We start from the raw sequence: 17,765 nt of genomic DNA on the forward strand, positions 1-17,765 counted from the left end.
TTTAAGGTAAAAAAATAATCTTTGGTTTTGCTTTAAAATGCAGTGATTCAAGGTTATATTTGAGTAATACGTAAAACATAAAGCAAAACATATGACAGCAGACTACTGTAAATACGTGGAAAATGTAAACCTAAACTAGTATTTTGCATTCAATATTACTGTCTTAGAAATGTCTATTTATATGATGGCATGTCATTTGAACGCAAATTACCATTTTGAGAAGACATGAGGTTTTAAATGAGTTCTATTTTGCAGGAGATATAGTTTTGCCTTCTGTGTATTTTTGGATTTGTAGACTTCTGACAGTATGAGATATGGGTTTTGTCTGTAAACAATTGAGAAAAAGTGAAAAAGAGAAGAATGAATTTGTTGACACCTTCATATTAAGCAGAAAAGAATTTGGCTGGGAAATTAAATGTCATTCTATGACTGCCTTAACACAGGTTAACTAGCTAAATTTGTTTGATTTAGTAGTTTATATTTTTAGTGATGTATTTTTGTAATCAAAATAAATAATGGATTAAACTATAGGATCAGAACTCTTTCCTTTCTGTGGCGCAACCAGCCGGTCAAAGTTCTCTCTTCACTTCTTTATCTTATCTGGGTGGCAAAAACATTCTGTCCAGATTTGTGATTATGTGAAATACTGAAATACAAATGAGGCTTCATGATGCCCCCTCAGTACAGATACAACATAATAAATCTCTTATTTGTTTGCATATGATCCTTGCTTTGACTGATGATCTTGAGATACAGATATGCTACAGCAGTTTAGACCAGAGGCTATGGAGCTACCATCACTTTTTGCATTTTGTTCAACATGGTTCAGTATTTAGTATTAACCCAATAAGTACCCCCTCAGCCATAACAAACGTAACTTTGTGATTCTTGAGTAGACTGAGGATAATGTGTTCATAGCTCAACTGTTCTGGGCGCTGTAGGCCTTTTTAAATATTGCTGAGGACATGAGGGAAAGTCAATCATATGGTTGAGATAGCTTCCTATTCACATTCATTTCTTGCAAATTGCTCTTTAAAATGTCAGCGACTGCAGAGCTGCTGCAAGCGTGCTTTCCTTGTGGGAAGGATGATAATATTTTAGTCCATGGTGTACTTTTAGCCAAATGTACATTTAGCTGCATTTCCAGTTCTCTGAATGCCTGGGGACCAAAAACTATGAGTGAAACTGATTAGGAGGGAAGCTTGTTCTTCGCTTAAAGCAGATGAAGAGTTTTTTTTCACCCAACTGAGATGCACTGGCTATTTCTTCAGATTTCACTTTGAAATATATTTATTACAACATCACTGTGCACATTATGAAATAGGAGGACAAAAGAAAAAGTGCATGTAAAGGTGAGAAAAGGTAAGAGTATTGTAAAGGTGAAAGTTGCATCATGTGTCTTTTGTCTTGCTTTGCCAGTCCTTCCTCCACAGCGCTGCATAGGAGGTTCAGGCTTAAGTCGTGAACTTAGTTACATTTCAGCACTGAATGTAGTAATGTACTCACAACTGTTAATATTAGATATTTATTATTGCTGCTGGAAAGATCTCATAAAGTAAAAAAGCATTGAAAAAATGTATAGGATATGACAAATTGAAGAGCATATAAACACAATCATATCTCATGATGCCACATTTGTCACTCTGGATGTGAGGATGCATGCAGACTTGCTGTAACAGGTTACAGTGGGAAAACTCTGAAAAGTGATGACTGTACTGTAAACTTCCAGACAAGTTTCTAATGCACTTCAGCATATAAATAAACCCACTGCACTGGGTCTTAGTGAAACATGTTGAAGCTAAAGAAATAGTTTAAATTGCTTAAAAATATTTCCATAAGCAGTTTTTATATATTTTTTATAAATGTCAAATGATGGTTTCCTCAATTGTAATTAGCACTGCTGAACTGCTGAGGCAAGGCCATTTGAAATGTATGTCTTTCTCCGAATTTTCCTTCCCCCTAGCATTATCATGGATTTCAGTTTTTACTCATAACTTATTCATATCTTCTTAAACACATTGCTAGCGCAAAGCAGGCCAGCACGTAAAGAAACTCTCACCACAGCAATCAAACTCCTGGAAAGATTTTATCTGAATGGAGAAGAAACTGTAGGGTTAAGTGGGTATCCATCCAAATTGAGTTCAGCAATGAAGAGGACAAAGCTAAATTATTCATATGCTGACTTCCTTTTCATTAATCTCTGAGGACTAGAAAGTGCTTCACCTCTACGGAAGTTAAGAATAGCTCCTTTAAAAAAGTAAAAGGACGAAAGAGAGTCCAAACTGCTGAGGCTCAGATTGATGTAAGTCATTGAGTAAACCTTTAACCTTAATGCACTGCACATGCAAAACAAAAAAAATCTCAGGCCTGTGGTGTGACCGATTGTGTTTTAAGGAAAACTTTTCAAAAATTTAAGCTCAGCGTTCTCAACATTTTTCAAAGTTATTTTACAGATTTTTTTTCCCATCATTGAATTTTTTTTTTTCCTGTGCTTCCCATCTAGATTTAATATTTGATGTTTCAAAAGTAACTTAAGACCATGTTGCTATGGTTTCACACCAGCCATTGATGCCTGGGCCGTAACACACACCTACTATACTATACTATGAGAAGGCCTACTATGCCTTACCATGAGATCACGTTGAGATAGCATGAATTGACATGGGGAAAAGCAAAAAATGTGTTGTGATAACACCCAAAATGACTTGCTGAGTTATTCATACCTGATTGGGTGATATCAGGTTGGAAACAACTATATCATTGGGTCTGCCCCCATATTACTGCCACTCTTTTTCTCAACTGTCAGAACCTACTAGGAAATATCAAAAAAATAACATAAACAAGTTGAATATTGGGGTGTATATTACAAGATATTTTCTTTTGAAGCATCTCAGGAAATGCAATTTGCAAATCATGTTGTGCGACTGCATTTCCCTGATCTAGGATATCTGAAACATCTTGAAAAGCTGAAAAAAAGTAAGTAAGTAAGTAAAAGTAGCATATCTTTTTGCGGGAAAAACAATGATTTCAATGCTTAGTGTGCATGATCTTGTTAACCTCTCCCTTGCCTGGGAAACCATTTACTTTGATTACAGAATCAATGGTTATAATCAATGTGCATTTGCAACATTGCATCATTAGGAAAATCCTTTGTCCCAAACCACTGCTGTCCCTCTCATCATATGATGTGGAAAGTTATTTTGCAGCTGTCCTCCTCTCATTTCTGAACATCTTTTGCCCCTGCGTTTTCTAGGCTGTCTCTTGCGGCTAACACCCACTCTGGGAGAGAATTGATAACGGCAGAAGGATTAACTTCAGAAGATGCACCACATGTGCTGTAAGCCCCTATGTCCCTCAGCTAAAGCATCAAGTCAACAAAGGACAATGCTCTGTCCCCAAATTACGCTGAATTTCAAAGAACCTAGGCTCTATCTAAAGCAAACAGCATCTAAAATACAATACATTGACCTCCAATGTTCATATTTGCATTGACTTCATATAAATATGTACAACCTAGCCGATATAATATCCCAGGAGATATCCAACAATATAAATGAAATACACATACATACACACACACAGCCTCACAAGTACAAACAGTAAACAAATGTGAAAACAAAATCTACACATTCATCGGTTTAGTTCAATTAAAGTGCTCATATTATGCTTTTGGGCTTCTCCCTTTCCTTTATGCCTTTTTAGATAGATAGATAGATAGATAGATAGATAGATAGATAGATAGATAGATAGATAGATAGATAGATAACTTTATTGTCATTACACATGTACAGGTACAAGGCAACAACATACCGTTTGGAGAAATGCCTTCCGGCCGCTGCTAGTTCAACCGCCGCCACACGCACTCTCTGAAAAGGATTCATGCAGACAGCAACATAATATAAAATACAACATCACAACGTAATGCACAAGACAACACACAGTTCATGTGGTCACATGAAGGAATTTTTTGAGGTGGCATTGAGAGGGTGCGAGAAACACAAGAAATCGAGGCAGACAGACGGATCCGGGGCTTATTGTGCATGTAATAGGTTTACAAAGTGAAAAAGGCCAAAGTCTTGATTTGAGTAGGCTAACCAATATTAGCCAACTTTAACTCAGCACTGCTGAAACATTATTGAGTCGGTCTTCCAATTTAATTATGTGTGCTGTGGTTAGTAACCTTGTGCTTTTCTTGAAAATAAAGAAGAGGAGATGCCGGGTGTTGCTACTGCTTATGTGCAGATACACAGAACTACTTGGGTGTAGGTTTAGGAAAAGAATAGTCTTGCATTGCGAGACCTTCCTCCACAGCGCTGCAGAAGAGGGATGGGAGGAAAAACGTGCTCTGTTTATGGCATGTCTTTAAACCAATCACAAGCGGAAAAGAGTGACATCCGGCAAAATTTCCAGCGGCAGTGGAACGTCGTGGTTATAGACCAGGGTTCACCCCAACGGAACAGAACTACTGGCAGTCTCATGTGTTATAAACAACTTAAGGTCCCATGGCATGCATGTTTTTTAACTTTAACATGAGTTCCCCCAACCTGCTTTCCCACAGTGGCTAGAAGTGGCGATAGGTGTAAACCGAGCCCTGGGTATCCTCTTCCGCCTTTGAGAAACCAAAAGCTCAGATGGGCTAATCTGAAATATTGCCCCTTATGATGACACCCGAGCCTCCCTCTCCTCCTTAAAAGATACAGACTCAGAAAATGCACATACTAAGGAAAGCTCATTGTGGGACTGGCTCTAGTGGCTGTAATTCTACACCAAGGCTGCATTTTGGGAAAGAGACTTCAGATACGGTATTAGGGGACCACTAAGGTCTATATGAAGTATCCAAAGAGCACCATGTCATGGCACCTTTAAATAACTCATTATTTACATCTTGGGATCAGTGTGCTGAATGCATCAAAACTACAAAGCGGACAGGGTTTCAATCAGTAGAGAAGAGGAGGACGCCCAACTTTCTCCACCAAATGAACAAAATGTGGGGACTCCATGCATCCTGAATGGCATGACAAATACAGATGACTAATGACTAAATAGCCTCACAGACCTGCACCACCTGCTTACCAAGAGAGTCTCATTAATGCCAACACCACAGTGAGTTGCTGCTTGAAGGAAGAAAGGATTTTTAACAGGCAGCAGATATTTACCTGATCTGTAAGATGAATGTCATGGATCATTTTTAATTATGGCCCTGCCAAAGAACACATCCACAAAAAGAATGTTTTTGTATTTATGTTTTGGCCTTTGTGTTAGTCAATTTTTAAATTTCCTTAAGCGATTTAATTTTCAGTTTATTGGCCACTTGCAATCGCTCCAATATTTTCAATTGACAGAAGAATTATGTGAAGGGTAAAATAGGTTGCACAAAGTGAAGAACAAACTCACAGAGAATTATTACTCGACCCTAAACGCTCATTTCTCCATCGAGTCTATAAGGTGATGACATGTCAATGTAGTGTTTACAGCTTGCTGTAAAGCTTGCATGTGGCTGAAAAAAACATGTATTTTGTTTCTGAAAACTGTATTTCTACTGGAGAAGATGACTTTTTAACATTTGTGTTTATATTGTTTATGATTCTATTATTCGATTATGATGATCTAATACATGTGTATGTTTGTTAAATCTTACTTTACATCAAACAGGGGATAATGGCATATGCTCAATTTAAAATCGTATCTTTCTCACATAATACAAACTAGAAAAGTGGGCATGTTGATAAAAGATGACGTTTGAAAATGCTGAATGATGCATTTTATGAGCAAATTAAATTAAAGTTTTTTTTCTCTTCTAGTTCACCAGTAAACTGAAGGACAATTGGAACATATGTAATCCTACCATTACACAGTGCTGAGAAAAACAACTCCAAAGATTTGCTGTTACAGTCTGACACCACTTGGTGTTAGCCATATGCAAATTCATGTTCCCTCTACTTTAATAGTAAATTACACCCACACAGAATAGGAGAAAATACTGCTGGACAAGAATGGGAAAATAACTTGTAATTCAAAGAATCTCTTTCTCGGTCAGTGGTGGCTTTAAATACCTCTGTTTAATTGCTATGTCATGACAGGATAATTACCGCAGTCATTCCAACCATTTAAGGGGACCAACAGGCCTGTAGAATACCTAACATTTTTTGCATGTATGGTTCTGCAGGGAATTGTGGTTGCTGGTTGGCAGCATAGTGACGGTAAAATAAAATGAACAGAAGAATCTAAGTGGCATTTAAAGCAGAGCGTGTACATCAACACCAAAAGAGGACGCAGTGCACTGCTTCAAAGCTTTTTGATTCTAGCTTTGATTGACACTTGTTCATTTGCGCTAATGTACTCAGTCCTCACACCTTGCAAAACCACGGCAACACCATCCATGTGCCAAACGTGTAATGGATTTAACAAGGTTCAAATCCAAACTGGCAATGATTGCATTCAGATCATAACACTACCCGGCATTTGTAAAGTAACATTTCACAGCTTTTGTGTGATTGCGGACATATTGTAAGTATGCCAACTATATCTTGTACAAAGTCATTCTAACTTAAGCCTTCAATTACACTCTTTTAAGTTGTGTTGTTTCTAATAAATGCACTAATGCAGTTGCCATGATCTTCCTCTCAGCACATATTTTAAGGGAAGGATGTAAAACCTGCATTTTAAATGTGATTGGTAAGGTGTGCTGGAAATTTGTATGAGCTCATATCAATATTAGCTGAGCTGAGTGCTGCTTTCACATGGCTGAAAGCTATACATATGCAGAGAGGAAAAGACATTAGTTAAAGGGTCTGTACTAGCTATACAGAAATAGGGGTCTGGGATTGCCTCCCCACAAGGCAATCACATGCATTAACATGCAATAACATGTACTAACATGCACTAACATGCACGTGTGGCCGATCGGCTGTCAAAAAAAAAAATAATACTCGGATGGGATCTTTACATAGCAACTAACCCTAAACCTAAAATTCCCCCCGCCCCAAAATATTTTATAAATAAATAAAGGGCTAAAAATAAAACATACAAAAAATGCAAAAGCAAGGTAAAATGTGAGTTTCACAGGGACTCAGAAACCACCTTGCATGGTGGCCTCTGTGTATAAATGCAAATTCATGTCCCCTCTAATGAAATGAGTGTGTGAATGCTGGCTTGTGTTGTAAAGCGCTTTGATTGGTCACTAAGAAAAGCTCTATATGAATGCAGTCCATTTACCATTCTGCCTAACCGAAGCGGTCAATGGAGCTGGATGCATTTCAGGTCCTACAAAAGGAGAGTGTTGAACAGCAATAGAATCTTGCATAAGCCATCAATGATAGAGAGAGCTTTGGAAATGTGCTTTGCGGTGAGGTGTGGGGGAAAAAAAGGTGATCAATAACATTTATGGTCAATAAACTATCCACCTACACAAAGGACATACATTGATACACAGCAATGCATTTTATTCTTTGTCACTAAGCAGTATCGAGGATAAAAAAAACAATGTATATAATTTTTTTAAAGTCTACAGGTCTAATCATCTGTTTTGGTAATGAAGTACCATATTTTAGCTTTGTCTGGAATTTATGTACTGTGGCTATTTTTTTCTTGACAGTTATAGTGATGGACAGAAAAGAGGGGGGAGAAACGAGATGACATGCAGCAAAGGGCTGCAGGTCGGATTCGAACCCGGGGCTGCTGCCAAGGACTCAGCCTACATGGGCGCACGCTCTCCCAGATGAGCCTTTTATTGATACATTTGTGCTGAACAGCATAAAATCCATCATACAGAAGAACGAAAGCATTTCAGTAAAATGTTAACACCCTCGGTCCAGCCCGTCCTCACCCAGAAAACAACCGTATAGGTTGATTAACAAGGAGTTCATGGGTGGGGTGGGTCAAAAACAAACACAGGATTTTCACACCAATCTTTGATGTTTTTGAGAGAGTTTTTGTTGCTTAAACTTAGTTTTACAACGTTAACTATGTGGTTGAAACTGCAGACTTTACATTAAATGGAACGGTAGGTCACATGATTAATATTTTCTCCACAGTCACGCGTTGTGGTCGTTAATGTTGTTTTGAAAGGCACTGATAATCAACATATTCTGTCGTTTGGGTATAAGGATGTTTTGCTCTGTTTGTCTTTCAAAATGGAATTTGATAGAGATTTGGGCAATTTGACATTTATCTTATTTAAGATGTAACTATGACATAACAAAAATTGAAGAATTGATTCCAAACTGAGGGTATGTTTTCAGTTTCAATAAATCAATTGATCTTTAAATGTAAGATAATGCATTAATGTGAAGACGCATGGAATAACATGTTGGTTCATTATTCTGCACTGGAGGAGCCTTCTATCCTGTGATGGCCTTCTGACACCCAGTGCCGGATCTTTTTGGATTGTATGCTGGCCCAAGACATTAACCACGGGATGATTCCTCAACAAAATCCCCCCTATAGCTAAATTATCAACGTGCACTGAGTCATTCAGAATGTGGTTCACCTCACTGAAATTAATATCACTGGTACGACAATGTGAGCATTAGATAGTTTTTTTTCCCCTCGTGCAAGAGCACATATGGACCCACACACCTGATTTACATAAAACTGGACTCTGCAGAGCATCTATTTCTATTTGTGGTACATAGTTTTGATTTTGCAGATTAATCTTGCATGCATATTGTTGACAAACAACACCCTGTATAACCGGGTTTTATGAGCTCAGTGTATTGAATATTTGACAAAATATTTTCACACTTAACTGTACTCCAGCTTTTTAGTTAGGTGTGTTGATCAATTGTGTGGATTCTCTAGGAGAATGAAATAACTGTAGTAGTATTTGCCAAAAACGCTTTGCCATCCAGGCATTTATTTTACAGCCAGAGCATTCTTGTTACCCTCCTCCATTTAACGTTTTCCTTATCTATCGTCATGTTTGGAGATATGTTGATTATAAAGATTATAAAGATTACCACAGTAACAAAATGTTCATTGTTATTCTATGTACAAGATAAACCAGGCTTTATGTTTAAGTTTCACTAAGTGCCTTGTGAATATCAAAAAGAGAAAATGAAGATTGTACTGCCATCTAATGGAGAAACTACACATTTTTCTGCTGTCTTTTAAATTTACATGTTTATGGTTTGTAGAAAAGTGGAACTATTTACATGTCTGTGTCCATGCAGAAGCCCATTGTTTTATAATCCATGTGTTCTCCCCAATGATGTTTTTTTTATTGTTTCTGTTGAGTAGAATTGCTTGTCTGTAAAAATGTCATGTCCTTGTCATGTTTGTTTTGTCTTGTCGTGTTTAAAAAATAGCCCAAATTAAACAATACTGTATGTTACATGAACATGTGCTCATGTTCATGTGGTAATCTTAAAACCTTGAGCTTCAACATTGGAGTTTCACAAAAAATTCTCAGCACAAGAAAAAAAATAGTTTTCACCAAATGTGTTTGCTCTGCTCTATCTGCGCATGGAGTTTGCTAAGTTGTCAAGGAGATGGTTCAGTTTGTTATCACGTGACCGTAGTGATACAATCACATCACATCACATGTTTGCCTGTGGGCGAGTGGTACAAGGTTCAAACTGGCCTCTGGAAAAAGCACATGTATTATACCTGAAGTTCTATGTATGAGTTAGAAACCACCGGGAACGGTAGATGGCTCGTTTCCCTGCCCTGATCAGCAGTGACACACCTAGAAGAATATTTCAGCTGTGCTCTAGTTTGGAATTATAAAAAGAAGTGAAATGAAAGTGGCATTATGAAATAAAAGTCCCTTAAACAAATGTGGTCAACTAAAATGAAAGTCTCCTAAAATAAATAAATGTGGGATTATGAAATAAAAGTCCCCTGAAATAAATAAATGTGGCATAATAATGTAAAAGTCCCCTAAATAAGTAGTAAAAAAATAATAACCTATTTATTTATTTAAATATATTGACTAATTTATATATTTATATTTACATGTATTACTATTTTTATATATGTATTATTAATTTTTCAAGACGTCTTTTATAGGCATATTTATGGGTTTATTTACTAATAAATAAATTATATAAAATAAAAAATGGCATCCAATAGGCTTCAGATCTCTCTCTATAATACATCCATGCCTACTCCCCCGTGTGTCTCAAACCGCGCAGAGTCTCAAAATGCACTTTGTACAATGTCCATCGATCCAACCTCAACTTTTTGACCGTTATGAGTGCATCATCCGGGTACTCTAAGTGCACTGAGCGCAAATATGTACAGAAGTGCGCGATTTGAGACACACCACCAGTGTTTGAAGTTGTGTCCTCCTCGGACTACGCTACCCAGAGTGCACCAGCACCTGCGTATGTTGGAACGATTGGCTGACGTGACCCCGCCCCTGATACTCTCCTCGAGTAACTGACATGGTTTACTGCAGAGGAGCTCACACCAAGCAGCACCGAAATCAACTGTAGCAGACCTCAGAGAAAATAACACCATGGCTACTTACGCTAGCATGTGCTACCGCTTGTTTGATAGACATACAAGTTCAACACATTACAGAAAACTCTTCGTCCAAAGCTTAAACGGGAACATTCAGCGACCCTATTCCGGTGCTACGCACAAGGAAAATGAACTTGAACTTGGAGACCAGACCGCTTCATCTGCTCCCAACTTCGCCACATCTCTGAAAACCAGGTCAAGCCAGGTAACCTAATACCTTTGCTGACTCCAAGAGACACTGCCATAGACGTCTACTCAGTGCTGAGGGTTTGAAGGCTCAGTTACTGAAGTTATTACTTAAATCACTTGAGGCATGTTAGGTGACAAGTTGTTTCAGTTTTTAACAGCCACAATCTCTGTCCAGTTAAGGCCTATGAAGGCTGAACTAGCTGACTCTGTTAAGGACTAGCTAAATAATAAACCACCAAGTTTATGACTGTGACAGTTGTGTAACATGGTTTTGTAGGAGGAAAGCAGTGACTTGCATTTTTTCACCAGTTTAAGTTAATTTTATAATATTTGTATTTGTATATATCTGTATTAACCTACGGCTTAATCGTACCTACCTTTTATGCTAATAACTTATGACATAACAGTAGGCCACGATTGAGAGGCAAAGGTCATAAGCCATTTACAAAGCCACATGCAACTTCCTCAGTGTGACTGACATTTGGATGTGTTAATACTTTTATTTAAATGTAAGGATTATCATATAGTCTTGTGTTTTTCACAGAAATTGGCTCTGGTGTTTCATGTCTTGCAAAAACTAAAAATTGTTTAACTGTTTCTGGTTTATGGACACAGATACAATCCTAGAATAAGGCACCAATATTTCCCAACAAGACATACTGTACATATGCAACATACAGAAATAAAAGTACCAATATGTTACAGTAGAAATGTTGTTTGGTGCAAAATAATATTGCAAAACAAGACATTGCAGTGCTACTGTACCATCATCATAAGATATTTCTACATGACAGATCCACTCCACAATGCTATGTCCTGTTGTCTTTATGCCCAGGAGAGGCTAAGAGAGGAGAGCACACTTCCCTTTTCAGCATTCTTGACTGACAACTTTGGCCGGAGGCACAGCTACCTGCGCATGTCCCTGACTGAGAAATGCAACCTGCGCTGTGAGTAGAGGTTCCCACTGGGCCATAATAAAGAGGTCCTTAGCTGCTTTGGATTATTTACCCTGGTGCTTATCCAGGAACAGTACATGAAGACACATTCAGTTATAACGTCTGTCACTATAATCACTACTAACACGACAACTCTCACTGATGGGGAACACAAATGTTCCTTCTTTGTAGAGCGCATGGTCCGCTGTAGCATCTGGAGTTGATGATGATTCAAAGATGCTTTAGCATGTATCATCACAAGACTGCAGAACTTTTGTTATCTGGAGAACAGTCATTCCAAACATCCTGACACCTAGATACCAAAGAGGAAGTAGAGTGACGTTCTGAACATAGTTGTTTAAATTGGCCAGTCATTAATTTACATCCAACCAGAAAGGGTAAAGCGTAAAAGTAAAGTGGACAAAATAAATGTTATACAGTTAGATATGCACCGATTACAATGTCAACGGACCTAATGGCTTTGCTTGCATCTTTCTCCACTGCCATTAGTAAGGTCACCAAAGGTTACCGAACCTCAACGTTATCGTTGTCAGCCACCCCCTCTGTTCACTGATTGGACCGCTGAATATTTGGCCGAAGAAAACCCCCAAATATACCGCAAACCCAGACGGTGTACTGAAGGAAAACGAAAATTGAGCGGAAGTACGTTAGAGGGCGGAGCCAGGCCATTGTAAATAGTGACTACAGGGGGAAAAAACTAACCTACCAACAACAACCAAATGGTTTTTACGAGTATACATGAACATCTTTAGTTTAATAGTACAGTGTAAAGTAGATCCACCTCTGTAGCACTTTCAACTTGAAGGTCTCAGTTCACACCAATGCCCACTTATTGGAAAATATGTCAACTTGTGATAATGTTGAGTAAAAATATCATTGGTATCTTGTTACTATTTCACCTTCTACTAATGGTCAGGTCAGTACTGCATGCCAGAGGACGGGGTGAAGCTTACACCACGGAGCCAACTGCTGTCCACCTCCGAAGTACTAACACTGGCTCGCCTCTTCGTCAAGGAGGGGGTGGAGAAAATCCGCCTCACTGGAGGAGAGCCCCTCATCAGACCTGATGTGCTGGATATCATTGGTAAGGAACTAGTAAAATAGAGAATATAAAAAGCTGTTTTGAGTTGTCTCAACTTTTGAGCAACTTGAAATGATTCAGTGATGGCTAACTAAGGCTATCAATAATTCATGTTCTAACTCTGCTACCTAGACTACAGTAGAACTTCCCTAAGGGAAGAAAGAGAGAAGTCGAGCAGGACAGGTTGTCCATGCATCCCTTTAGGTAAAGACATACTTGCAGAATGTAAAATATTTTGTTAATTTTACAGCCTGATTTGTTGATTTACGGTTTCAGCCTCACACTGACAGTAGTGCTAGTGTGAGCTACATTTAAGCATGGCATTGATGAGCCAAGCAACGTGGTGTGACTAACGGGTAATGTCTTTGTCGAAAGAGAATCATAGGCTGCCAACAGCCCCATAAAGATCAGCAACTATCTCTGTGTCGTGTGACATGCCACGACTGACCCTGGGATCCTCTGCACTGGATCCAATCATTTGCATTCAGTGGGAGCAGTAACCAGACTTCTGATGTCTCTCTGTTGGTTGTTAACTGACAAAAGTTTAAAATGAGCAAAGAAGTTTTTTTTTAGTTTTTTTTTTTAAATGTATTATTGTAGTGTTTCATTTTCAATGTCATGATGCATCTATGACATTAATAAAATGTTGGTTATGTAAAGATTTTTGCATATCAATCATATGCTCCTGTGCTAAAATGCAGTTCTTGGTGAAGACAGTCCCCTAATTGACTGGTTGCATAATATTATGTTAATTGGGTTGGACCAGCTATGCATTCATTTTTTAAGTTTGTGTATAAAGTCCTATTTGACTTAACCATAATATTACCTAGTTTAAAAAGTAGCGATTTACCAAATTGAGTTGCATGAATAAGACTTAAAAAATGTCTTAGCTAGTAAATTTGGTTCTGCTGCATCCGTCAAACTGTCTTATCAATCATCAACAGTGTTATAGGAGTGCACTGATATACCGGTGGAGTACTCTTTAAGTCTTCCCAATTTACGTTCTAATTTAACAGCATACAGGTCAAGCATCAGATCAGATATGTCATATTTGTACATGTTATTTTCATATTACTGCTTTTATTCTTTAGTCAGCAAATTTACTTCTCTTTGTGTCTCACTTTCCTTCCTTTCTTGCACTTCATTGTTCCATGTTTGCTCTCCCTCTACAGCAGAACTAAGGAAGTTGGAGGGTCTGAAAACCATTGCTGTAACAACCAACGGCATGAATTTGGTCAGGCTTCTGCCTAAGCTTAAAGATGCTGGCCTCGACCTGATAAACATCAGCCTGGATTCCCTGGTCCCTGCCAAATTCGAGTTTATTGTCAGGCGGAAAGGTACAGAAACATATTTCACGCATAATGTCAGATGCCAGACTAAAAACAAGGTCTGTTCAAAACCACACGTGAATGGAAGATCCACTGTGTATATGTGGCTGGTTCGGCCAATCTCACTAGGTTACTGAAGGAGTCTCTACACTCTAAACCCACATGGCGTGGAAATGACAGCAGGGCAGAGCTCTGGGTGGTTGGCTTGTGGAGGGTAAAAAACAGATGGAGCGGCTTTGGTCAGGAAATAAGGAAGAGGAAAAGGAATGATGGCAGTATTGGCACATGAAAAAAGCGTTGTCTGCACCAGTACTTTCTATATAATACCAGAATTTTTTTGTAACTAAAAGGCTTAGCAAACATTAGTCTGAAAGAAATCGTGTCTCTTAGCTTTTAGTAACTTTATTAAAGATTTAAGTTCAACACATTTAATTGCAATTCTAGGTGACTAAACGTCTGCATGTACTTAGGGTTTTGGCAAATGAGTCAGACCTCTGCAGTTTTGCTGTTAAAAAGCTTTGGCTGCTGCTGAGGGATTTTATGTAGATGTTTACATATCTGCATATGTTTTTCTTGCAAATCATGGGCTTTGTTAGCTGCTAAAAGACAGAGGAAGCTGAACTTATGTTGTAAAGGCCTGTAAAGCTGAAGCATCTCACATTTCAGACACATGCATCACTCAGCTTGTCTTGTGCCATATCGCTCAATACATTTTTACCTAAAATTTCCCTCCCATCATGCACCATCTCTAGCTTAGATTTGACTTTGTAGCACAGTATTCAAAGATATAAAGGTGTGTGACATTTGTTAACTGCAAAATGTTATTGTATCTAAGGTTAAAACCTTCATCCTTAACTTCTATTTTTTCCCAGGGTTCCACAAAGTCATGGAGGGCATAAATAAGGCCATAGAAATGGGCTACAACCCAGTCAAGGTATGATGTTCGTCTTTTCAAACTTGCTTTTACTTAAAATGTTTACTATATTTCCCTTAATTTCATATCTTTTTAAATTTATCTTTTTTGTATCTTTGAAAAACCTTCAAATTATAGTTTTGAATTTTTAAATGTATGGAAGTGTTGTTATCAGAGTGAGGTGAAACATTGGTTGTGACTTTCTCTAATTGTCAGAATGTTGTGGCAGCACAGTGTTGCAACATATTCGCTGAATATAATATTTCATCTACGTCCTAAACCTTTGCCCATACAAGTCAGAGAATCCCATATTTGCTGTATGTGACTAATTACTGCATATTACAGTTCCCCATTAGCCTGTGCGTGGAAAGAATGGCAAGAGAAACATACTAATGAAGGAACTACTGTAACCCTCAACAGGCTCACATAAGCTGGCTCCCATCAATAATACAGGAAGAGTGTGAGTTTTACAGCTTAGGGGTGACGGCATGCTGGATTAGATGTTAAACTGGTTAGCTTGACGCCCCTGACTGAGAAAGAGTGATTGAGGGACAGTTCAGATGTGTAAGAAAACTCAAGACTAAGATTACTACACTGTATTAAACTTTCGCATGGTATTTCAAGTCCTAAAGATAACAAGATAGCACCACTCCGGAGGAGCTACAGACCTCCGTCTCCTTTAAAAAAAATCTGAATTATTATTCATTTCTGTGTCCTGTACATTCTTTTCCTAAGCAACGTCATTACCAGTAATTGATCAACCTGCCATGTGTATTCTAGTAAAGTAACTTGTAACAACTATAGGCTATGTTATGCAATAAATATTGATGCACGCATCTGCAGTAAGTTATACTGTTTGGGCAAATGCCTGTGTGGTCGCTAAAATGTCCAGCTCCTTTGTGATTTTAGCCCTGAACTTTGCATTCTTACAGTTGGGACATAGCTGAGGACATGGATGCACAGTTAATCAGTGGCCTGTTGTTGTGTGCTGGCCCTCTGTAGGTTAACTGCGTGGTCATGCGAGGCCTCAACGAGGATGAGCTGCTAGATTTTGTGGCACTGACAGAGAAGAAGCCTCTGGAGGTGCGCTTCATCGAATACATGCCCTTTGATGGTGAGTGCTCCTTTCCCAAAATGCCTCATGACACAGGTCAGGAAAGTTACTCCAAAGAGTCAGATTCTATTACTATTGTTATTATTATTTTTCATACACTATTTAGACATTCATATATATACAATTTAAATATTAACAGAATATGAAGAAATTATAGTAAATCTGCCTACATTGCTCATTGGTGCTTACCTGACCCACTATTTTGATTAGTATAAAGACATGGCAATAAACCAGAGCACGTTTTCCTCCCATCCTGAAGGCTACGTGGAGTAGCCAGACTCCCCTCCAGCCTGCTATGGAGAAAGCTCTGGCAAAGCGAGTCTATGCTAACCTTACACTGACCTTCACTGCCTCGTCTCCGTTCTGTAGGCAACAAGTGGAACTTCAAGAAGATGGTGAGTTACCAGGAGATGCTGGACCACATCAAGCAGCAGTGGCCCAACCTGGAAAAGTTTCAAACTGGACAAACAGAAACTGCCAAGGTGAGTACCCCCAACGACACTGTATTTCTCCGTTGTTTAAGTGCTGCTGTCAGGAGCTGGAACACTGGTAAAAAACTGTTATTTAGTATCCTGATTTTTCTAAAAATGATGCAAGCTCTATTCTTTTTGAGGTGAAAGGGCTAAATTCAGAATCTCTCTGAATAAATTCAGTATCTCTTTATTGTAATGACTTTTTTAATTCCCTCTGGCACATTATTAATTATTCTAACCACTTGTAAATCATTCCGACTCTTTTCAGAATACTCTGTAGTGTCTTAGACACACAATTGTAGTTATTAGTTGATTGATTTAATGATTGAGTGATTGATTGATTGACAGAAAATTAAAATCAACATTCACAATGTTCTAACAAATCTTATTAATGTTCAGATGTGAGAAAAACAAGGTGACTGGTGTAAGAGCCAAATTAAGCTCTTAATCATTGGTTTGAATGCTCAAAACCATTTATAAAGAAATCTACATGGGGATAATTGTTTAACACTCTCTTGTCTTTGACAGATGTTTAAAGTGCCGGGCTTCAAAGGTCAGGTGGGCTTCATCACCTCCATGTCTGACCATTTCTGTGGCTCCTGCAACCGTTTACGAATCACTGCAGATGGCAGCCTAAAGGTAAAGCTTCAGTTGTTCTTTGGTGGGCTTCAAGGAGCTGTTAATGGGGTCTCTTTTTGTGTTAATGTAGCGCACACTATATGTGCATATTAGCTATTCATAATCTCATCCTTTCTTTGGTTTGGAACCATCCATGATTTTATTTGGAATGTCTTACCTCCACTCCCTCCTGCCTGTCTTCTCTCAGGTGTGTCTGTTTGGGAACTCTGAGGTGTCTCTGCGAGATGTTTTGCGCTCCGGGGCATCAAATGAAGAGCTACTGCAAATCATTGGAGCCGCTGTTGGCCGGAAGAAGAAACAACACGCAGGTAGACTTGTGTTCACTTAGTTTATATGCAACGTACCATTTGTGGGGTGCACTCTAGGTTATTGTGGATCATTTGTTCTACCTGAATGTAATCTCTTCCTGTTTCTCTCTTCAGGCATGTTCAGTATCTCCCAGATGAAGAACAGGCCTATGATTCTCATTGGTGGGTGACATGGCTGTACGTACAAATCTCTCACACTCACACGTCACTATTTTTCTTGTGATTTTATGATCATCTTGGGCTGTTCCACTATATGTTTTCTATCTATTTATTATTTACAGTTAAATATGCAGCTTCAAG

The 17,765-nt window shown here is 38.5% G+C and overlaps 1 protein-coding gene across 2 annotated transcripts in view; it reads left to right on the forward strand.

Moving 5' to 3' along the window:
• The first annotated feature begins 10,356 nt into the window (after window positions 1–10,356).
• Window positions 10,357–17,765, forward strand: part of mocs1 (molybdenum cofactor synthesis 1) — an 18,650-nt gene continuing 11,241 nt past the window's right edge. For both annotated transcript variants that reach the window (XM_034857443.1, XM_034857442.1), the window contains exons 1-10: window positions 10,357–10,669; window positions 11,489–11,600; window positions 12,526–12,693; window positions 13,863–14,027; window positions 14,891–14,952; window positions 15,934–16,045; window positions 16,415–16,527; window positions 17,047–17,157; window positions 17,345–17,465; window positions 17,580–17,646. In XM_034857443.1, the coding sequence (XP_034713334.1) occupies window positions 10,460–10,669; window positions 11,489–11,600; window positions 12,526–12,693; window positions 13,863–14,027; window positions 14,891–14,952; window positions 15,934–16,045; window positions 16,415–16,527; window positions 17,047–17,157; window positions 17,345–17,465; window positions 17,580–17,635 (1,230 nt within the window). In that variant the 5' untranslated portion in view covers window positions 10,357–10,459 and the 3' untranslated portion in view covers window positions 17,636–17,646. The remainder of the gene's footprint in view (window positions 10,670–11,488; window positions 11,601–12,525; window positions 12,694–13,862; window positions 14,028–14,890; window positions 14,953–15,933; window positions 16,046–16,414; window positions 16,528–17,046; window positions 17,158–17,344; window positions 17,466–17,579; window positions 17,647–17,765) is intronic.

This window comes from Etheostoma cragini, chromosome 20 (genome assembly GCF_013103735.1).
Source record: "Etheostoma cragini isolate CJK2018 chromosome 20, CSU_Ecrag_1.0, whole genome shotgun sequence".
Classification (NCBI taxonomy): domain Eukaryota; kingdom Metazoa; phylum Chordata; class Actinopteri; order Perciformes; family Percidae; genus Etheostoma; species Etheostoma cragini.